At 41.4% G+C, this 23,428-nt stretch overlaps 1 protein-coding gene across 2 annotated transcripts in view; it reads left to right on the top strand.

The window, feature by feature from the left end:
• Nucleotides 1–1,025: 1,025 nt before the first annotated feature.
• The window catches only part of Sel1l (SEL1L adaptor subunit of ERAD E3 ubiquitin ligase), a 42,737-nt gene continuing 20,334 nt past the window's right edge, over nucleotides 1,026–23,428 (top strand). The window contains exons 1-6 of one of the 2 annotated variants that reach the window (XM_028777252.1): nucleotides 1,026–1,180; nucleotides 6,839–6,876; nucleotides 7,954–8,185; nucleotides 16,973–16,990; nucleotides 18,559–18,664; nucleotides 19,421–19,583. In XM_028777252.1, coding sequence (XP_028633085.1) covers nucleotides 1,111–1,180; nucleotides 6,839–6,876; nucleotides 7,954–8,185; nucleotides 16,973–16,990; nucleotides 18,559–18,664; nucleotides 19,421–19,583 — 627 coding nt within the window. In that variant the 5' untranslated portion in view covers nucleotides 1,026–1,110. Of the gene's footprint in view, nucleotides 1,181–6,838; nucleotides 6,877–7,953; nucleotides 8,186–16,972; nucleotides 17,141–18,558; nucleotides 18,665–19,420; nucleotides 19,584–23,428 lie in introns of both variants that reach the window. The other variant, XM_028777251.1, reaches the window with a different exon arrangement.

Here is a 23,428-nt window from a genome sequence, read left to right as displayed (position 1 = left end):
GAAAAGCATCAAGATGCTGCCCTGCTACTCAAAGGGACTGTGTGGGCACCTGTGCTTACTACTTAACTATTGCAATCTATGAAATGGCTTGGTTCTCACCTCTATGGCCACACAAATCGTCTAATCCCTTCTCTGGTCAAAGAAAAAGAGAATATTGCAATATTTCACAAGAGAAGAATGAGGATCGGTGTTTGAAGGGTTTGGGAGAGCTGTTGGAACTTTTACTGGGTGGCTAATAGATATGGAAGCCTTAGTGAAAATTATCACAGGAGGTGAACTAATCTTCACCGGGAGAAATTTCTTTTCTTTTGTTTTATTAGGGAAATGACAAGCGGCATTTTCCTGTACTGTAGACTCTGTAAACTTCAGGTATTTCTTTACCTAAGCTTTTTTTTTTTAAAGATTTAAGTGTTTTTTTAATTAAATCTTTAAAATATTTAAAATTTTCAATTCAGCTACTGCTTATTTCTCAGTGTTCACGTCATGTCCAATTCAAATTCTCAAAATAATTACAAAGAAATACTTAGCAACCTCACAAGTTCTTAACCGTTTGATATCTGTTCCTTGATATTTATTCTGGTTCAAAAGCAAAAGTCCCATGAATCCATTCCCTTGAATATCTAGCCTAACTCCTTAAGGCCTCAGCCACCTGCGGCTTCTACCCTTACTTTATGCTAAGCTGCATCTCCCAAGAGCATCAGCCGAGAAAAATCTAGTGCGATTCCTTGTGGGAGTTGTAGTCCTGGATGAGGGTTCCCCCGCCTCCGAGCCCTTGCCTCACACTATGATTCAAGTGCTACCAATTAGCTGGGGCCATGTCGGTGGGGCCGTGGTCCAACCGGGAAAGCTGGTATGAGAACCGTACACAATGATTGGTTAAAAGATGACATAGGGGGCGTAGCTATATGTGGGGCGGGGCGATGACGACCATTGGCCAAGGAGGCTGGAGCGGCGGGCGCGGATTGGCTGCACTCTGGGCCAGGGAGGCCTGGGAAGGGGCGAAGAAGGAACCTGAGCAGGAAGAGCGGCTGCGAGGCGGCGGCGCAGAGGCAGTGGCTGAGTTGGTCGCGGCGACGGCGACGGCGAGGGCTCTCGACCTTCGAGAGCAGGATGCAGGTCCGCGTCGGGCTGTCGTTGCTGCTCTGCGCGGTGCTCCTGGGCTCGGCGGCTACGACCTCGGGTCAGTATCGAGCCTCGGGCAGCAGGCCCGGAGCCACCGCCCCCCGACTTCTGTGGAGACAGGGCCATGGGGCTCAGCGGTCTCGGGCACTCCTCTCCCTGACTGTCACTCGCTCTTGCCTTGGGCATCGGTTAGCCTAGGCCGAAAAGGGTGCATAGGAAGCTGGACGTAAGGAAAGTCTGGTCACCCTGCCCACACCTCTCGCACGCAGCAAACTTTAGGTGACTTCTGACGAATTAGAAATTTACTGGTGGGGAGGGATTCCTGACGGCTGGCTTAGACCCTCTGAGATTCCTCTACCTTCACGTAGCTAATGTGTGCACAGGCTCCGGGACACGCTGGGCTTTGCAGTTGACATACCTGGAGCTGTCACTTTTGTGTAGAGCAGGGTTCATCGAGACCAGGATGTTGACAGTGGAGGGATTGCTCAACACCTGATCTGTTAGTCTGGTTTTTAAAAAGAAAAACTTCTGATATAATTGTAGTCACTTGTCCCCCGTCCTGGGAAAATGTGACCTCTGCCACGATGTCCACGGTATTTGAGTTTGTTAGATAGTGATTTTATGAGTTTTGAGAAAGACTTGGTTCTTTCAAAATTAATAGAAAATAATGTTGCCCTTTTCTGTAACCACAAAAAGCTGTGTGCCTTTAAAATGATTTTTCAACTAGTTGACTTACATTACCTCTTTACAAAGGATTTTCTTTTTTTAATGTTTTGATCTGCCTATGTCAGAAAACTTACTGCCTTAGAAATGTTTGTTTTAAATGTACTTAGAGTGTTTAAGCGGTAATAAACATAAGATTGAGTTTTAATCAGTTTCGGTTAACAAGACAGCTGTTGGGTAGCTTTACACTTTCTTCTGGAACACTGCAAAATATAAATGTCAACTTCTTTTAAAGAAAAAAAAAAAACACAGATTTTCCCAGATGGTTTTTTTGAATCCCCAGATCCTCTGTTCTAGCTGTAAATGAAAGCCATAATACCATTCTACTTCTAAAATAAGAGAGTTAGACCAAAATCCTGTCTCGGGGTATTTGGAGGCGCCCTTTCAAAAGTGGCAAACATATGGTAATCACTTTACTGCCAGAATTATGCTTCATTTGAAATGACAGTTTGTGTTGAAGAGCAGTTCTTTAAAGACTGTACAATACTTGACTCTTGCAGAAATTCTAGCAGGTATTGTTCAAAAGAAGTGTGAAGTGGAGCTGCCCATTGCCTTGGGTAAAGTACCTGATGGACTGAGTTCCTCTTGGGAGTTTGCTAAGAATACAGTTCTAGGTCTAGAATATACCACATACCCATACATGAACAAGCTCTGTGACTCTTCGCACCGAAGCCTGAAGATTCCAGCAACTAAATAGCATAGCATACAGTTTGCAGAGTTTAAAGAATGTTCAAGCATGGCAGTTTTTCCTGCATCTTCAGTCGACCCTGTTGCATGTACTTTGAGCTCTGGACGGTAGAGACAGTCACCAGTTGATTCTAAGTATTTTGGTTATTCTAAAATACTTAGCACTCAAGTGTTAAATCTTAAGGTTATATTGGTGTAAGTAGAGTACAGAGTTTTAAGAACTGCCTACTCAGATTTCTGACACAGTGACAGCCATGCCAAAGCATTTCTCTGGTAGAGGCATACACTTGACCTGAACTACAGTTATAAAAATGCATGTGAGGGAAGGAAGGCCAGTGGACCTGCTCATCCACAAGTCCCACATTATCGGATTCAGCCATCCTTGGGATTAAATTGTTCTATACATGCATGGACTTTTTGCTTCCATTCTTATTTTCTAAACAATATCATAACTGATTAGCATTTACCTTCTAAGACGAGATGGACAATATCTGCAAATTGTATTCTACTTTATATAAGGGACTTTGCAGTCCTTGGGTTTGGGTACCCTAGGGTTAGGACATCATGGGGTGTCCAGGAGCCTGGCATTTCTACTCTGCTTCCATGAAGTCCAATGTCATTTTTGATCTAGAGCCTTATAAATTAAAGGCTTGGATTTTTCAGCTGTCCAAGCCATGCATTCAATTGCTTATTTTTAACCTCATTTTTAAAATTTAGATTTAAAGCTTTGCTCTTAATAAAAAATCATATTTTGTTGTAATTTTGTGTATAATGTTAATCTTATCCAAGGCAGGTTGAACTTACAACCAAATCACTGTTGGGGAAGATCATCTCATATGTTAGCTTAGAAATATATAAATGTATAATACCTGTATTAAAATTGCTTTCTTTTTCTTGTAAATGAATAAATTGAGAGGAGGGCACACACGTGCACACACACACACATATTTCTCCATAATTTTCTCAAGTGGAAGGGTATTTATTTTTCTCACTTAGAAACACAGGCCTTGTTGGAGCTGGAAGTGTTCCCTATTGGTAGTGCTCACTGGGGTAGCCTGGGCTCAATCCAGAGACAGGGTGGGGAGAGACTGAGAGAGATCAGCAGAATGCGTGTCACTGCCTTTATATTAGCTACACTGCCAGGTATTTGAGGCAAGTTGTATTAATCTGTAAATTCAGAGAGCAGCTTCTGGATTAGCAGGGATGTTTCATTTCCTGGTTTTACTTGTTCCTTATAAAGAACATCATTGTGAATCAACAGAACATATTCATATTCCCTTTTGACAGACTAGGACAATAGAGGCCGAGCAAGCTTTCCATACTGAACCGTGTGTGTCCAAATAAGTATGTGAGAAAGCCAGGTAGTAGCTTTGGAGTGACTTAGGATCAGGTATTGCCTAGGACCTGTCCATGTCAAGCGAAGCAGAAGGCAGGATGGCAGTCCTTTTCACTAACCTCACTGCTCCTATGTTTGGAGCTGGACTAGCCTATTTAATAGACATGACACATAACAAAATGAATTTGTAACGACCACCTATCCTTAACAGAATATCCATGGTCATGTGCAGTTCTCTAAGCTAGTTTATCAAAAATAAAAATGGATCTTTTTTTTTTTCAAGGAAAGGGGTACAGTTAGTTAAAGTAGTTTGACAAGTAGTTATATTTTAGATGTACTGCTGATGAATAAGGAATTTGGAGCTCTTTATTGAATTTTGCATTTTTTTCTTCTTTGTATCTGTAGTTGATTAAAAACATAATGCCCTATTCGGTCATTACATTATGCCTTCAATTTATGCATAATTGCAGTGTCTTTTCTTTCACTTGAAAACTACATTCAGAAGTAGAGTCTCTTACCAGAAGCTTTTTTAAAAGGTGATATGTGTAAATATCAGCTGGAAAGAGAACATAGCTTCTCCTTAAAGCTACTGCTTGGAGTAGGTTTTCCAGTTTAGTAACTGAGAAAGAATTCTTTTGTTGACCAAGTCATCTTAGTCTGTGCTCCTAGTGTGTGAAAGAAAGCATGATGCAATGCATGTGAAACCACTCTGTTGTCACAGGTCCTTTGCCTGGAGTTCAACAACACATTGGCTCCTCCGGTGCCTCACGGACTTTGTGTTTCATTCTAATGTGTATCATTTATAGTTACATATAGGTATCAGTATATTATTTACTTGCCAGCTGTCTGTGTGACTGACTTAGTGATTTGCACATGCTGCTAGTTGAAAAGCATATGAATTTGTACTGTTGGTGCCTTCTCTATATGCTCAATATTTGGTGTCTGTGGTGAACAGATTACCTTTGTACTTACAACATTGATAAAAAAAAAAAAATAGGGATGGATTTCCATCCCTTAGCACTGATTTACTGAGAATAGTATTTTAACCATTTAGATCTTCAGAAGATTAGGAGGTAGGATGGTGGTTAATTCATGGACTACCACCAAAATGTCATGGGCACTGTGGATGCCTTACTACCCATCGTCATCTCCGACCTGCAAAAGTAAAGCATTGTGAAGGTCGTCCTCTTAAAGCAAGTGAGTCTAAATAGTAACTGTCTTCTCCTTTTTTTTTTTTTATTGGAAGCACACACGTGGTAAAACATCACTGGGAGACTTATTTTTCACAGATATGCAGTTAAGTGTATATTAGTCCCTTATGTTTTCAACATCTGAAACAAAAATAATACCACAAATAAGAAGTAGTTTTATGAATTTCCTGGAAAATTTCTCATAGTTTAAGGACAGGGGACTAAATGCCCCATGCAGGATGAAATCAGAACATTTTAAGAAAAAGAAGAAGGAAACAGAAGATCATGTGACTCTTTTGTTTCTTTTTATTAGCAGGGACTACGAAGGTCAAATGCTTGCACCTGGCTTGAGTGTTGCCTGTTTCTATAGAGAGCAGGAAAAAGGGCAACAGCCACCAAGACTAGTGGAAACAGCCAAAAACATGGAAAGGACAAGAGAAAACTGTTTCCTGTGTGCATTCAGAAGCAAGCTGTGGATAATGGCTGGGACCTTTGTTTTGTTTTTGTTGTTGTTGTTTTGTTTTGTTTTGTTTTGTTTTGTTTTGTTTTGAAACAGGGTTTCCCTGAGTACCCTTGGCTGTTGTAAAATTCACTCTGTAGTTCCAGGCTGGCCTCAAAACTCAGAGGTCTACCTGCCTCTGCCTCCTGAGTGCTGGGGTTAAAGATGTGTGTACCACCACCACCCACTTGATTTTTTTTTTAAACATAAGCTATTGATTTCTTTTTTTCTAAGGTTTATAATTATTTTCTTTGTATGAAAAGTGTTTTGTTTACATATATGTCTGTGCAACATGTGCATTCCTGGTGCCCATGGAGGCCAGAAAAGGGTGTCAGATTCCCATGAACAGACTGCTGGGAGCTACTGTGTGGTGCTGGAACCCGAACCTGAGTCCTCCAGGAGGAGAGCCAGTGCTCTTAACCACTGAGTCATCTACACGCGCACACACACACACACACACCTTTTAAGAAGCTATTGCTTTCTTGGGGCTGAAGAGATGGCTCAGCAATTAACAGTGCATGCTGTTCTTCAGAGGACCTGAGATCAGTGCCAAGCACCATTGTTAGACAGCCCATAGCTGTCTAAGGCCCAGCTGTCATCTGGCCTCTAGGGGCACCCACATACACATGGCATACACTTACACAGTCACACAGACACAAGGAAACTGTTGATTTAATAAATAACTCTCATACAAGTAACACATGACAGTTGAGTGCTACATTTGACCTATATCTGATTATCCCTTTAGGGAAGTAGAACACAAATTTAAACGTATTTGTCCAAATCTAGTTTTTAAGCCTGCTGAACAGTAATCACAATTGTTATTTGTTCTCATCCTATTGTATTAGTGAAATGACAAAATCCTGAAATAGCCTATGATAACCCAAAAGCCTCAGCAGAGAACCAGAAGAGCTGAAAACCTGGGATGTGATGAGAAAGCTTCATTTTTGTAAACTGAATCTGAAGACGAGACTGGTTTAGGGGAGTGAGAAGAGAAGGCAGCCCCCTGGTTTTCCTATGTAGAAAAAGAAGGGGGATATTTTTCCCTTAATATCTTATGAAAGTATTGAATATAATCAATTTTTTAATATTTCTAGCTTCATTTATTATGCAGTGACTGGTTCTTACTTGATGTGTATTTGTTCTTCCTTCAAGTTTTTCACACATAACTCCTGAAATACCTGGACTCCTGAATAGGGACACATGATGTCTTTAGTGTGCTTTCTTAACATTTATAGTTCCCAACAAAAAAAGATAACTTATCTTAAAATTTCTTTGCAGATGACAAAACTAACCAGGATGAATCCTTAGATTCCAAGGTAAGTACTAAGATTTGTACTGAACGAATTAAAGCAGGAGTTATGAACCTTAAAAGGACATACTAATTTTGAGTAATAGAAGTCAATTAAAAAAGATAAATGATACCAGTATTCTAGCTCTTTGGCCTTAAAAAAAAAAAAATCACTGACCTATATAAGAGCAAGTAAGTCTTCCCCTATGGAGTGCTGTTAGGGTCAGTTTCAACTTGGATTTGAATGTGCTGTATGGATGGTGGACAGTCACACAAAAGAGCTTTAAGACAGCATGCCTAGTACCTAAAAGAAAATTGAATTTATTCCCTTTTCCCCACTCAAAGTCTCATGTAGCTTAGGCTGGTCTCAAACTCACTGTGTAACTGAGAGTTGCCTAAAAGTTCACATTCTCCTGCCTCCTCCAAAGTACTTGCATTTTAGGTGTGCACCACCTTGCCCACTTTTTAAAAAAATTTTTTTTAATTTTTGAGAAAAGGTCTCACTGTGTCGTCTTGGCTGGCCTAGAACTCCCTGTGTAGACCAGACTGGCTTTGAACTTACAGAGATTCATGCCTCTGCCTCCCAAATACTAGGATTAAAAGAAAGCATCACCATGCCCAGTTTTAATGTTTCTAGTCTCTTAATTTTGAAGGCCTAGCCTGTGCCATTTGTATCCACTTATGTCATGTTTTGTAATCAAATGAGGAAGTGTACATGCTCACGGGTTGCATTAGTATAACTGATTCTCATATCCACGGAGGTCTGCTAGTTATGAATGCTGATCTCTAGATTAGATGGAACAGAGATAAGAAGAGGAAGTCCTAATACAGAATTACCAAGGGCAAGTGTAAAGTAGGATGAGTACATGCAAAAGAGGGACTTAATCCAGACTTTGAAGATTACAGAAGGCTTATGGGAAGGTGACATCTGAGTGAAATACAGAGTTAGTCAGGTGGTGAAGACTTGACTCTGATAAGTACATCCGAGTCTGTAGTCCGGAGCTGAAGGAGACACCTGCAGACACTTGTCAGAGCAGTGGGCAGATTGGATTGGAGGGAGTCTTGCTTCAGCTGATAAGTAACAAATGCTCTTTTATATTCTCAGAGTTCTTTGCCCACAGATGAGTCAGTGAAGGACCACACCACCACAGGCAAAGTAGTTGCTGGCCAGTTATTTGTTGATTCTGAGGAATCCGAAGTGGAATCCCTTCTTCAGGATGAGGAAGATAGCTCCAAGACCCAGGAGGAAGTCGGTGTCACAGAAGAGATCAGCTTTTTAGAATCTCCGAATCCCAGCAGCAAGACCTATGAAGAACTAAAGAGAGTGCGGAAGCCAGGTAGCCTGATGCATTGCTTGATTTCACCTCATGTAGCAAGAGACCATTGAAACTTTAAAACTACAGAGTGTAGACAGATGCTAGAGGAGCTGGTCTTGCTGATTGTTACCCACATGGAAAGTGCAGAGTGCAGTTTTACAGGATTTTCAAGGTTTTAGTCCCTCAGATATTCACCGTGCAGATTTGGTGTTACATGGCCTGAATTCATAGAGAAAATTGCATTTATTTTTTATTAATATCCTGGCTTTTTTGCATACTAACATATAAATTCCTTTGAGGACAAAATTAAAGTAATATTTCAAGGTGGAACAAAAGAAAAGAAACACAGACTTCTTGGTATGGTCGCAGAGTTGTTTTAGGAGTTTTACCATCCTTTCCACCCTCGTCCTGTAACGTTTCTGTCTTCCGAGGTAATGTGATTCACATCGTCATAGCCTTCTCCCGTTGAAACGTATGTGAGCATGCTCCTCTAATGTGCACCCACTGCTGCACACAGAAAGCTGCTCATTCTTAGGACATACTGCATTAAATGTCCTTTTAAGTTTGGCAGCAGATCCCTCTCTGCCTTCGCCTGCCGTTTTGCCATTTAGTTTATTACTGCCTGGATGAACACAGCAGCACTCAAGCACTCACTCCATCACAGCCACTGTCAGGAGTCAGGCCCAGTCAAAATTACGCCATCCGTATCAATAGAAAACTCATCTCTTAAAAAGTAAAAAGTCTTCAATCTGTCAACTAAAAAGAATGCTTGCCAAGTGCAGGCAATTGTTTTACACTTACCAGCTGTATTTTCCCACACATCGAGCAAGCAGGTCTGCAGTGGATTTTACACTTGATACTGCCAGCCGGCCTCTTATTTACCTCAGTTCCATCACAGTACCTGGAGATAGCATCAGATCCCCCAGGTCAAATGCTGTCCCACAAGACTGCCACCTGCCCCATTCACATGCCAGTTACAAGTCTCAGTTGCCTGTGCTTCTGACAGTCTGTGTGAGCCAGAGTTCCTATGACATCATCCTTGGGTTCAGTTCATTTGTTAGAGCAGCTCACAACAGTCAGGAATAAACGTGTGTTTACCCATTGATTGTAAAATATGTTACAGAAGACAGGTGACCAGTGAGACAGGAAATGTGTGGCCTGAGGTGGAGGGGAGCAGAGCTTCCACAGCCCTCTAGGCCCAGCACCCTCTAGGAAGCCCTGTCCTCTGAGCTGTTGAAACCCTCTGGGAACTCAGTCCTTCGGGATTTCTATGGAAGCTTCATTGTGTACGCATCACGATGTGTCACCTGAACCCTCTGCTCCTCTGGTGCAGTGGAGGGTCACTTCCATAGCTTCAACCCTTAACCTTTAACATGCTGATGGCTGATCTGTCACAAGCATGTTTATAAGGGATAGTTATTAAGTTGTCTCTCTTTTTCTTAGGCCAGTCAAAGGATACAACAAATTGGGATTTCTGATTTTTTTTGTCTCTGGAAGTATTTACTAGGGATTTGAAATAGTGTTTTAACTATCTCTTACATTTACATTTGCCTGTTCAACTTGTTTTAGTTTTCAGTAATGATTTGGATTGATTTTTTTCATTTATTCATAATATATGAAATATTTATTATACACTTATGCATATGTAATGTGTAACATATATTGCATGGGATTACATGGCTTTATATGTTTCATTCAGCTACATTAGAATGAGATTCTGTGACAGTCTCTTCTAAATTACTCCTTCTGTCAGCGTCTGGTTCGTGTTGCTGTTGTATTAATCTTCCTGAAATTCACACTTGACCCTATTGCTTCCTTATTACAGCTGCTCGCTCCCATCTGCCTTCTGCAGTGAAGCACACACTTCCCACTTCTTAGCCTGATGCACAGAATCTGGCCTGTCAGCAGCTCTTCTGTAGTCTCAACCCCTGCAGCCCTCCCTGGAACATCCTTTTTCAGAAAGTTCCCCAGGTGTGCTGTTCAGTTTGTATCCTAGGCCTTCCACAGGTTTTCCTCACGGTTAAATGCCCTGCTCACCACCTCGAACAAACCTGACGACCAAATGTCTGCTCTTCTTTCAGCTGCCGTTTGTGCAGCAGCTTATGCACCATGCAGGGTTAAGAGCCTCCTTCTGGCTCAGACTTGGACTCTTTCCTCTAAAGTCAGTCCCTGGCAGCAGGCAGACAGGCAAGCAGGCAGAGCCAACTTTCTGCTCAGTCTTGCAGGTACCTGTCATCCTCAGAATCCAGCCTTGTCACCATAGTGTTAAGATCTTCCCTCCTTCCAGCTTCCTCTCCTGCCCCCATCTCCCATATGACCCCAACCATTCTATTCCTGAATGTTTTAGACTGTGTTAGCCAAGACCACAGCCCCGAGGTTAGCAATTCACCAGGAAGAACCTGAGGACTTACCACATAGTTGTAGTCATAGCTATTTTAATAGACTAATTTTATAATAAGTACACATGCATGCACACTTACACACAGCACTCATAAACACTGTGGCATGCCGTTGCCTCTCCCCCAGCTAATTAATTTTAAAATGCAAAGGAAGAAGTGCACAAAGTCAAGTCTAGGGGTCCTCTCCCAGGGATATCCCACCAGATACACTTAACTCTCCAGTAATAAGTAATAGTAACATAGTGAACATTAGAGCCCCACTACCTTAGGCTGGAGCTAACAAAGAGACTGAAGTTTTATTGGGAGCTGAACAAGGTGGCAACCATGTACCTGGCACATACCAAAATTGCTGACACAAAGAGGGAAGGCAAGTGTTGAGCATGGACTGTACTGTTTGTATAACTTGAGGGAGCCACTCTGAAGCTGGGAACACATCAGAAATAAATAATTTCACTCGTGCCACCTAAGGGGAACACTCATCAGCAGGATAACCCTTTTCAAGGATAGAATGTAGGCCTGCTATGTTGGTTCCTCACAGCACGGTCTCTACCTCTGTGGTCGTTAGTCCAAGGCATATGTAAAGCCAAGATGTATCAGTAAGACCTGGGAATATGAGGCCAGCCTGCTGCTTTGTCCTCTACGAGTTCTGTTCTTAGTGAATTACAGCAAATCCTATGAATTGTAATAGATCTGTTAGAAACCCAGGTGGCTTCCTCCTTAAGTTTCTGTTTTAACAGTTTTTCATATTTACCTGGCTCAAAGCATTAATTGACACCCAGTGTTACTGGGTCTAGTAGGTTGAAGTAGACCTAACGGACTTAGAGCTGAAGTAGGGTTCTGAGAAGTTCCATCCCCCGTAGCACACATGGTAACCCTGGAAACAAAGACCTAACAGTTGTTGGATACAGGTTAAGTGATATAATGTGACCTTCCACCATGGAAGCCTTCCTAGTCTGGTCCTTGGTTTCAGAGGACTTGCCAGTAGGGTTCATATGCTTGTGCTGTCCATAACTCAGTCCCTCTCCCCATGAGTTTATGAAAGATCTCCAGGAGTTCTCTGTGGAAACTGAAAGTTTGGGTCATCTGCTGTCTTCCCTGGCTAGCCTGTCTTTAGGACAGTCCAGCTTCTAGAACTGGTTTCCAAAGGTCATGAATGCCCTTTGCTTTCTTGCCTCTTCCATGCAGGAGTTTCTGCTTACTTTGCTCAGTTGTTAGAAAATCAGTAATTCCATCCAGAAATCATAAATACACATTTTTCAGCCATTCCCTAGTTTTATCTATGTCATTTGTCTAGAGGGGTTATATGGAAGAGGTGCAGAACAGTATCACAGAAAACCATACATCTGGGTAACTATTAGTGCACAGAAACTGAACACAACAGAATCCTGACTTTTCAAATGCTTTGAAGATAAATTCATGTGTTCTCCTACACTTTCACCCTGCTCATTCTTCACTTATGGGTCAGTTTGAGGAAAGATAGTGATGGCTCAGACTTCCCTAAGCCATGCGGAACAGGAAGTGGGTGAAGGAAACCGAGCCAGCTCATCAGTCTGTTGCTGTGCACTGCAGCTGATGGGGAAGCAAGCATAGGCCAGCAGCAGTGAGACCTGCCCAGTAGGAATCAGGCTGTCCTGCCTACAGTGAGCAGAGGCTCATGGTCTCTGCACTGTGCCTTCGACAGACTTACAGAGTCACAGTGCTATCTGTATCAGACATGGACAGCCAGTCAGGAGCTGAATTTCAGGGGGTCCCAAGCACAGAATGAGCCCATCCCTGGGGCATATGGATGTGGCCATTTAGGCCAGCTGACATCCAAAATCAGGACTTTTTCACAGCTGTAGGGCCCCTAAGCAGTGTCCTAAATGTGTGAGGCTGTGGGAGCCTCAGTGCTGTTCACTGAGCTCATTCCTGCATCAGACGGGGCACAGTTCCCACTGAGACTGAAAGCCTATCCTAAGCAGTGTTGGCTTTTGGCTCAGAATCAAGTCCAGGCAATTAAGGTCTGTAAAGTCAGGGCTCAGAAGAAGGCCAGATGCTAGCAAAAAGAGAACCAAGGTCCTTCAGGGCCAGGGAGCTGAATAAGTCAGGCTTTCCTAAGTCCTTTTTGTCTGGTCAGTCTTTAGTCTTAACTGACCTATTCAAATACAGTCTAGTGGGAAAATTATCTGCCTTTGGCTGGCTCTGGTGACACGCTTTTAATCCCAGCACTCTGGAGGCAGAGGCAGAACTGATCTACATAGTGAGCTCTAGGCCAGCCAAGGCTATGTAGTGAGATCCTATCACCAAAAAAGGGAGAGAGGGGAGAAAAGGGAGGGAGGGGAAGAAAGGAAGGAGCCAGTCAGACTTCAGCTTTTACAAGAGTGAGTTAGCAACCAAAACCTGTTTTTTAAACTCTGAAAGAGTATCTGTCTCCATCTATAGACTACCTCTTGGTTCCCCTTAAGCAGACCAATCCACATTTTCCAGAATAGAAATGATCAGCAGCTGAGATTTGTTATGTTTCCAGTGCTCCACACTTCAATTCCAGCCTGTGCTGCTGGAAAAGCCAAAGAAGTTGTGTCTCAGTAACATAATCTTCCTTCAGGTTCCCTTGACCAAGGTACTACCTCTTACAAAATCATCCGTACTGAGTATTTTGTGTGAATTTTTACCTCATATCTAAGATGTACTAAGCACACGATACAAATCCACTAAAACCCCTTTTTCCTTTTTTACCCTCCGTGCTGTTTGTTCAGACCCGAGTCCTAAATTCAACATTTGCTGTGTTGCCTCAGAGCAGCCAGATGACCCAGCTGGTGTAAGGACAGCAGGGAAGACTGCAGCAGCTGTGATGGCAGCCAGGCTGCAGATCCTCGGCCTTGTCGGCCATTTTTCTTCAGTCCTGGGACCTGATTTAATCATTAATCCTATCCTGCACCCCGATACACACATGTACACACTCTTTTAGAGGAGACAGTAATGTAAAGTTTAACGTCATTGATCTCACCTGGGGAATGTTAAGGCTTCGTCAGAGGACAGATAAAAACCAAAACTATCCGTATCAACAGAACTTTCATTTTCCCATTCCATAGACAGTACAGTACGTCCAAGAGCAGCAAGGGAACCGAGCCCACTCTCCTAGAGTTAAGCCCCTTATTTTCAGCTCCCACAGGTGGTAACTTTCTCATACACACAGAACCTCAGCCGCTACCCCTTGTGACTCTGTAACCGGCCTGTGCACCAGGCTTATCATGCGGTGTCCCTCTCTCTCCTTTTCCCTAGCAGTGCTTCCCAGTGTGTCCTGGTCATTCTAGTAAATCCCACTTGCAAGGTCATCAGAGTACCCAAGGCTATCCCAGGGTTTGGTGATTTTCTAGAAGGAATCACAGCACTTGGCCCTGACTATACAACAGAAGGATTCAGAGCAAAATCAATGAAGGAAAGATACATGTGGCAATAGAGAAAACAAGACACAAGCTCCTAAGGTCCTCTCTTAGGAGTGTCACATCACTCAGCAGTTAAAGGCAGATACTGTGCTTACAGACAACCTATGTTCAGGTCCCAGCACCTTTGTCAGGCAGCTTACAACTGCCTGAAACTCCAGCTTTCTCTAGTCTCAGTAGGCAATGCACTCATGCACCTCTTCCCCCCCCCCTCTCTTTCTCTCTCTCTCTCTTTCACACACACACACACACACCTAAAACTGAACTAGAGACACACAGGCAGACATAATGTCTGAGCAAAATTTTTAATTTATTTATTGATTTTTTCCAAAACTGAGAAGAAGTTCTCAATCTGTCAACACCTAAAAAATGTTACAAGTTATAGAAAAGGCAGGGAAAAAATGCAGCCAGTGTACATATGTAGATTTAGTCAGTGTGTCTCAGTTATTTGAACTGGAAGATAAGGCTTAGCTCCTGGGAGCTGGGCCAGGGTTTGAGAGAACTAGTCATTTATACTGCATCCAGTATTTGCTGTGGGGAGTTGGAGCTGAAAAACACTTTTTACCTACATTTTCAGAGCCTCATTTCCATGGGACTCACGGGGTGCTTCACAGCTCCCATGCACAGAGCACTTTGGGGTGACGTGTGAGACTTGTGAGACGCTGCCCACAGGGAAGCTCATGAGAGGTCGAGTGCCTGATGTTTTGACTGGGAACTAGCCATTTATTCACCTTGGCCTAGCATGTACCAAAGCTATAGACTCCCCGGAGGGAAATGGGGGTTGAGCATAAAGCACATTATACAGACAAGTGAGTCACACATATTGGGGGGAGGGACATTTTTTTCCTGTTTGCAAATGAAAAGGAAAAGCTCAAAATTTCTATAAAGCCTCCTTAACGCTGGAGAAAAGGAGTTTGAAGCAATAGGCAAAAATGATTGATTATTTTCTTCACATTTGCATACTGTCCAATTTTTTTTGATTATGTCATATAAAAACATATTTTCCTTACAGTAAAATAAAAAATAAAAGAATAATAATAATTCAGTAGATTAACCAACACCGTGATCTTTCAGCTGGTACAGACAGGTTCAGAGAAAGCAAGTTGCTGGGTGATATCAAATGTTTCTGCTTCTTTCTTGCTCTGGGGATGCCAGGGAAGGACCCTTCATCTACTGGAGAAGTAAGAAGTCATAGGCAGTGGCTTCCAGCAGGCCCCAACTTTGATGGAAAGGTCTTCATTGCTGTTGACTGAAAATATTACTCACCCTCCAAGGGAGTAAGAAGGTTTATTCTGAGCCAGGTATGAGTGACCAGGGCCTGGAAGCATTGATTGTCCCAGCGTATAAGCAGTTACATGAAGTCTTATAGTCACAGAAAAAAAGAAAACTGCAAATCAATGCTTTTTTTTTTTCTTTTTAACCAAGTGTATTGATAGGGATGTCAGGTTAGAAGAGTTAAAATAAAATGAGGAAATGTGTTATAGGTTCAAATGCTATCTGCTGACATTTGTACCCTTTGAGTTGATAGAGGCTAATGATCTACTAAGTTTATGCATGCCAAAGGTTTTATCTAACAGGTGAAAGGATGTTATGTCAGACACGAGTGAGTGGATGATAAAGGCTATGTAGGGGACTAAGATTAACCCAGGAGAACGTAACATTGGACCTGGAATATTATTCCAATTCTCCACAGTCATAGAATTCCTTTATTCTCAAATCAAGGGATTGACTTTTATTATTCATATACTTGGTAGAGAAGGGAATGTGGTAAGTAAGTTAGAACAGTGATTCCTAACCTTCCTAATGCCAAGACCCTTTAATACAGTTCCTCATGTTGTGATGACCCCAACCACAACATTGTTTTCATTGCTACTTCCTAACTAGTTTTGCTACCATAAGAAGTGTAATATAAATATCTGATATGTTACCCCAGTAAAAGTGTCATTGGAGCCCCAAAGGGGTCACAGACACAGTTTGAGAACTACTTGGTTAGAAGCATATGAAAACAAAACAAACAAACAAACAAAAAAATCTGGGTAAGTCCATGCAAATCAGAAGGCAGCAGTACTTGTGTGATTCCCCTTTTCTCACACAGCCATGGGCACACTTGGAGCCACTGTCTGAGCAGCAAGAGCAGCAGCTCTTGCAGGAGGTATGCTTGCGTCCCTTTCAGCTATAGGATAAGTGGCATCTATCTGATGCAACCATTTGAAACATTTCGTCTCTCTCAGTTTACTGAAAGTAATTTTACAGTTAGTATCTTAGGGTACACCCTTTATTTAAACTGGAAAGAAAGGAGGGATGCTTTCTAGCCTTTTAGAGAAAGGCTGTTAGCAATAATAGCAGCTGTCAGTTCTTGAACTTATTATCTGGCATGACAGCAGCCATATTAAATAGTCTAGCCAGAGCTACCGGTGGGGGGAAAACTAATAAAATCCTCAGTACATATGATAAGTACCCTAATAAATTGTGCTTCACAGAGGAATATGTAAATGATTAAATTTGCCTGGGGAAGCATTATCCCAGTAGATAATTGAAGTTGATGTACTCAATTCAGAAAAAGAGAACTGAGATGGTTCCCTTATATCTGCCTTGGTTTTGTTCACCCCTTAGACAAGAGTTTGGGAAGCTCTTTGGTTGTACTTGTTTTGCTTCACTTTGCTTTGCTTTTTTGTGACTCTGTAGCCCAGGCTAGTCTTTGACTCATCACAACCTTTACGCCACTTCACAGTAAACTTTGAACACCATGCTGCTTATCTTAAGAGCTCAAAGTCTACGCTAGATGCTTGTGAGTAGTCAGCCAGGCTCATTAAGTTGACTTGACCTCAAGTTGTCTCCAATTAAATCAGCTCTGACTATCCTCTGGCTCCGATTACAAATAATGCAGTGTGGCTCTTTGCATTCAGAGTTTGATAGCTGAACTTGAACACTGTTGAATCCATAAATTACAGGGGTGTTCATATTTAGACTTTTGTTTTCTTTTTCAGTCTTGACTGCCATTGAAGGTACGGCGCACGGGGAGCCCTGCCACTTCCCTTTTCTTTTCCTGGATAAGGAATATGATGAGTGCACGTCAGATGGGAGGGAAGATGGCAGACTGTGGTGTGCCACAACCTATGACTACAAGACAGATGAGAAGTGGGGCTTCTGCGAAAGTGCGTATTGTTCAAGTGAGGGCACGCCCTGGTGCTTTAGTCTAGGGCAGCATTTGGAAGACATTTTTCTAGCTGTCCTCTTTCACATGGACCAGTGTTAGTGACAAGGTCACAGACTTGAAGACTTAAGGGCTGTGAGCTTGTGATGCATTTACTTCAGGCTGTCACTCAGCCTTCACACTTACGTCTCATTGATTCACAGGTAGTTCTCTAAACCCTTGAGGCAAGCTGTTGAACTAATTAATACTAAAACATTTTGTCAATAATGGAAGCTGACTATGATGGTGTAGGTTAATAGTAATTAAAAGAAAACCAAAAACTACCTTAACTTAAACACTTAGAGTGAAATATGCTATGCTATGCGTATGAAACATTTGACATATGTATATTTAACCTGTGTGTAAATGCTGCCCTCTGCTGGAAAGCTATGTTTAGGGGACATATCAGTGCAATACCAGATATCATTTCTAATATCACAGCATCCCTAGAAGACAGCATCAAATGTAGGCCATCTCTAGATGCAGGCCAGCATGACTAGTTTAATATGTCAGGGTTTTCTTTATTACAAAAAGAAGAATCACTTCTATACATAAATACTGATCCTGCTGTCTTATGATAAGTTTTGTATTGTTTAAAATCTTGATTAAAGTAGCAAAATTGTTTTTGAAAGTTCACAACAGTTGAATAGGTTTTCAGTGATACATTACTGAGTATGAGAAGGTAGCAAGCTCGACTTGAGCTATAGCGGGATCGACAGAGTGCTGGCCTGTCGTGCACAAAGCCCTGGAATGGCTCCCCAGCACAACATACACTGGGTACGCTGGCACATGACTTAATCATGGCACTCTGAACACAGGAGCAAAAGTTCACTGACATTCTTGGTTACATAGAGAATTTGAAGCCAGGCTGGCTACATGAAACTCTTCTTTCAAAAATTAACAGAAAAGAGAAAAAATTAATGTACTTGAACATTGCACACTGAATTAGATCTATGTTTAATAAAAGTCAGGTTTTAAGATTTTAATTATATAATTAAATACTTTTCTAAATGTATAGCGTGTGACCTTTGAATATTATAGCAGTTTTCTGTTTATTCTTCTCTAATAGTTTTTTGTTACTATTTTAGCTGAATTTAGCATTTAATTTAAAATTTTAGTTGAACTATATTTTTAAAAGTCACCATTGCCAGCACAAAAATATTCTCAATAGTAGCCTGATCTTGCTTTCTCTAAAAGAAAGTGACTTTGGTGACTTTGTGTTTTTCAGAAGTCTGTACAGAGCACATGTCAGCTGTTTTTAGAGTCAGTTTGGAAGTAGTGAAAGGTCCTTGTCTCTGTGTGTATTCCTGAGTGACCCGGTGGGTGAGCCTGGTACAGACTACTAAGACGCACTCAATGCCCGTGTCCTCTCATTGTCAGCTGAAGAAGATGCTGCTAAAAGACAGCGGATGCAGGAAGCAGAGGTGATCTACCAGACTGGGATGAAGATACTGAATGGAGGCAACAGGAAGAGCCAGAAGAGAGAGTAGGTTCCCCCCAGCCCGTGCTTCTCCAAGACAGGCCTTTGCTCAGCACTCACTGAGCGCTTTCTCCTAAGACTGTGCTGCCAGAGGCTCACAGTGTCTTAGTGCTGCTGCCAGAAACCTTCCAGTGTTTTTGGCAAACTTTAACTCATTAGGATGAAAAGATTATATCAGACCATGTCAGACCATAAGGCTGATCAATGAGAAAAATGGCAATAGTAGATTAAAGTTATAGTCAGTTCTAAGACCTAAGAGTGAATACGCTATTCAGATTAAAAAGTAACATAAAATAAACAAAAAGAATTGTCACCAATATGTCGATTTTTGGTTTTGCTTTGAAATTTTCACCTAGAATGTAACACTCCAAAAGAATTCTAGTATTTTATGTCTGTTTGATTTCTGCTGGTTTAATTAGTCTATGTGTAGAATTAGAAAATTCTGAGTTATTGGAATACATAGCTGACTTGATTATAATTTTCTACTGTAAATCTTGTTAACCTGCTCAATGGATTTCTCATTCATTGTTAGTGTAATTAGACCATTTTAAAATATTAGTCATAGGGGAAACTGGCGCCTTAGCTAAATCAAACTATCCAGCATGTTCTCTACATATATAAATAACACAAGATAGTAGGAATAATGTGTGGAAATTTATTATTATAAAATAAGAAAATTATGCTTCATTTGGTAATGAAAAATCGTTTAATGGCTGTTCTAAGATCACTACTGACTCTCTGTTTGATTGCTTCTGTTTAAAGAGCATATCGGTACCTTCAAAAGGCAGCAGGCATGAATCACACCAAAGCCCTGGAACGAGTGTCCTACGCTCTCTTGTTTGGTGATTACCTCACACAGAATATCCAGGCAGCTAAAGAGATGTTTGAGAAACTGACTGAGGAAGGTTCTCCCAAAGGACAGACTGTAAGTGTGGCTTCGGTGAAGAACCTCTGTACATGGCACTCTGTTGTTGTTGAGTTTGGGTCTGGGGGTTGGTTTGGTGTGGGAGACATTGTTTATGTGTATGGATGTTTTGCCTGGCTATGTGTCTGTGCACCACTGGTGTGCCTAGTACTCAAGGAGATCAGAAGAGGGCACCCTGTCCCCTGGAGCCAGAGTTGTAGATGGTTGTGAGCCTCCATGTGAGTGTGAGAATCAGACCAAGGTCTTCTGGAAGAGCAGCTAGTGTTTTACCTATGGAGCCATCTCTCCAGCCCCTGCCCCTTTGTAATTTTCTTAACCTGTATTTTAATAGATTGTGAATGTGTATGTGCCTGTGTGCATGTGAGTGCAGGAGGCAAATAATTCGAGTGCAGAGACCTGAACTCAGGCCCTCTGGAAGAGCAGCACAGACACTGCTGAGCCCTTCTCCAGACTCTCTCCGTTACAGCACTTGTTGATTCTAATAGCAGTTTGTTCTCTGAGCCCTGACTTCTTTCAACAACTATAGAAGACTGAGTGACCACGTACCATTTTACTTAAATTATTAGATACTTATTTTCCTTCTTCTAAGAAGGTTTATGGTCAATGAAGATAACTTTATAGCTACATCTTACCACAATTTCTTTTATAGTTTTTCAGTATTAAATCTATAGAGAGTGAAATATGGAGAACAATTCTACAGAGCAACAATTTTGTTGTTTCTAAAATTATTCATCATAGTATTTTCCTCTAAAATTAACCTTAATTTTTTCTTAATGTGTATGTATGTCTGTTAGTACATGAGTGTGCATGCATGTGTCCATGTGTTATGGGTGCTCTAGGAGGCCAGGGGACAGTATCAGATCCCTGGGATCTGGAGTTACAGGTCTTTGTGAGTGTCCTAACATGGATCTGAACTCTGGCCCTTGTGATAGAGCAGCAAGCACACCTAACAGCTAAGCCATCCATCTCTCCAGTCCAGTATTGACATCTTTAAGAAATAAATGAATAAACAAATAAAATATTTTAGGACTGAGGATATAGTCAACAAAAAGAGTATTTCCCTAGCATGTGCAAGGCCCTGGGTCCAATCTCCTAGTAGTGCACTACATACACACACGCACGCACACACACGCACGCACACACATGCACACGCACGCACGCACGCACCATCCCTCCCTCCAGCCTATATACCCATAATATATTCTTATAGAATTGAGCTCAAACTTTTCTTCATCCTGATTTTTGTCCAGACAAGTGCCCATCACAGCATTACATTGTAGTTGTTAACTTCTAACCCAGCCTTTGTCTGATTGGTTTCTTGGGTGCTTGATTTGTTTCTGTGTTAAAAGTAGATGCAGCTTGTCTACAGAATGTCCTGCCTATATTTGTTTTTGTCACAGTATCCATTAGTTAATTTTTCTATTTCCTGTATTTCCTATAAGCCAAATACCACAGCTAAAGGCTGGCAAACCTAAGTAACTGGTTTTAGCTAGGCTACATCTAGGTAAATTGCAGTACCATATTGCACAACGTCCATTAATAGCACATCTTGTTATGTTATCAATTAGTAATATAGAGAATACAAAGACTGATACCTAGGTTTAAGAGGCTATCTGATGGGGGAAAGGAAAAACAACTCAACTGTTAAGAGCACTGGCTGCTCGTCCAAAGAACCATGATTCAGTCCCCAGCACACACTGAGTGGCTCACAACTGTAACTTCTCTTCTAGTGGATCCAACATCCTCTCCTGGCCTGCAAGAACATTTTACTCACATGGTACACATATTCAGGCAAAGCACCCATATACAAATGTACATATGTCCATACATACATTTTTAGGTTGTGTTTATTTATACACTGTGTATATTTAAACTGCCTCTGATAATTCAGGCTTAATCAAAATATGAGTTATACTTAAAAATAGACTGTTGGAATACATGCATATTTATGAAATCATCTTTATAAGAAACATTTTCCCCTAAAGTAGCATTTCTCTGCCAACCTAGAAAAATGTCTGTCTCCCCCTAACTATAACGGAAAGAACCTTCTGAGACAGTTTTCTTGAGGTTTTATACTAACAGGACTATACCCATTGTCTTCTGGGAATATTTAATGAATCCACTGATCTTTCAGTTTTAGTCTCATTTAAATAGATACTATCCTTGCTGTTCTTCTTTTGTTTCTGAAATGTTTTCCCTTCTTAATTAAATCAGCTTATAAAAACCTATGTGCACATATATATTATTCTCTGGGGCATTGATGTCTTTCAGGCAGCATTATTCCATTCAGACCCCGCAAGCACTCTCTCCGTGGTAATTAGTTTTAGCTGCTGCCGCAATCAGAACCCCCAAATCAGATACTTCTTGCTTTGCTAAATGAGAGTAAGCCTTGTATTACTTTCTTGCAAGTGGGCAACAGTTGACTTCCTTTGCAAGCATATCTAGGATCATAGTCTTACCTAACTGCAAGGGAGGCTGACATGTGGATGAGCATTGTAGACTAATGACACTCCTCTCACTCTCCCCTTATCACTTGGGTAATATGACTCTGACTGACTTGCAACCAGGTGCTTCTTTATTTATACAGTTTCACCAAACAGAGACAGACTAATGATTATCCAAGAAGTACAGATTATGTGTTTGATTTTTCATTACATGTCCAGTGTTACAAATTCAGTCACAATTAGAAAATACAGACAGAACATGTTTTATTAACAACCCTATAACTCCAATTTAGACAATCTAAAAAAAAAATGTCTCCTTCTGAGCAAACACATTCATTATATGACAGCCTGCTTTTAGGTTGGCAGTGTTTGCAGTTTGAAAGCTCTCCAAACAGAAAAATATGAACGGGTCTTTTTATGACTAGCAAACACTGATCCCTAGCCTCTGTTACCATATGTTTCATCATCTAAAGTAGGAAAAGTTTATTTAGGTCAGCCTATCTTATTTACTGCATGCTATTCCTTTAGGGGAATACCTGGTCCCACCCCCTATCTTTAAACTACACTTTCAGAGAGCTCTAAGGTATTGTAGGAGGAGGCTGTGAATCTGTAACCTACTCTCCTGGCCAGTCAGAGTTTGTCAATTGTCTCTGTGCCCTACACCAGTTATACTGTTAGAGCTTGCTCCAGGGCAGAGACCCCAAGAAGATTCCTGGAGTAATGGCCTCATCTAGCTATGTGCTTATGTGTGCTTAATGATCTCCAGGGCATAGGGAAGCCTTCCAGAGAGAGCCAGATAAAGTTAAATTTAATATTTTCCTAAAAAAACTTTGACATCATTTTCCCAGGAAAAGACATAAAATGAATCAATGCAGAAAGTCCCCAGCAATACACAGAAACCAAAACCCAAAAGTTAGAGACAGAACGTCAGCGGTTGCAGCAGTCGGCTCAGCTTTGCTGGAACTGTGTCAAGCATCTGTGCTGCCTTCATGACTCACTGTTCCAGTGGATATGGCTGCCACTTAACCACTTGGTGTTTCTTCATTCCTGAGATTGCGTGGACACTATTGTCTTCGGACACTTTTGTCCTTTTCATTCCTCCCTGCGAAGAAAGAAATACGTTGATATGTCACAAAAGGTGTTTTATCTTCATAATGGCTAAAACAAATGAAGTACAAACCATGTTTAAGTGTGTTTGGCTTTGTTTTTCTAGTTAATACCTTCTTAACTTTCCATTAACCTTCCAACTCAACTCGAGTTGTTTAAAGTTGCACTTAGTGTGTGGTTTATAAAAGGTTGAATGTATTGCTCCAGCTCTTTAACTGAACCATCCTGCCTAGTTGTCCTCAAATCTTCATACTTAAAGATCTTTGACTCTTCTCAGTGTGTAAAACTGTATAT

Source organism: Grammomys surdaster, unplaced genomic scaffold (genome assembly GCF_004785775.1).
Source record: "Grammomys surdaster isolate TR1022 unplaced genomic scaffold, NIH_TR_1.0 279, whole genome shotgun sequence".
NCBI classification, from domain to species: Eukaryota; Metazoa; Chordata; class Mammalia; order Rodentia; family Muridae; genus Grammomys; species Grammomys surdaster.
The sequence above is the reverse complement of the archived record's forward strand: the minus strand, read 5'-3'. Positions and strand labels throughout refer to the sequence as shown.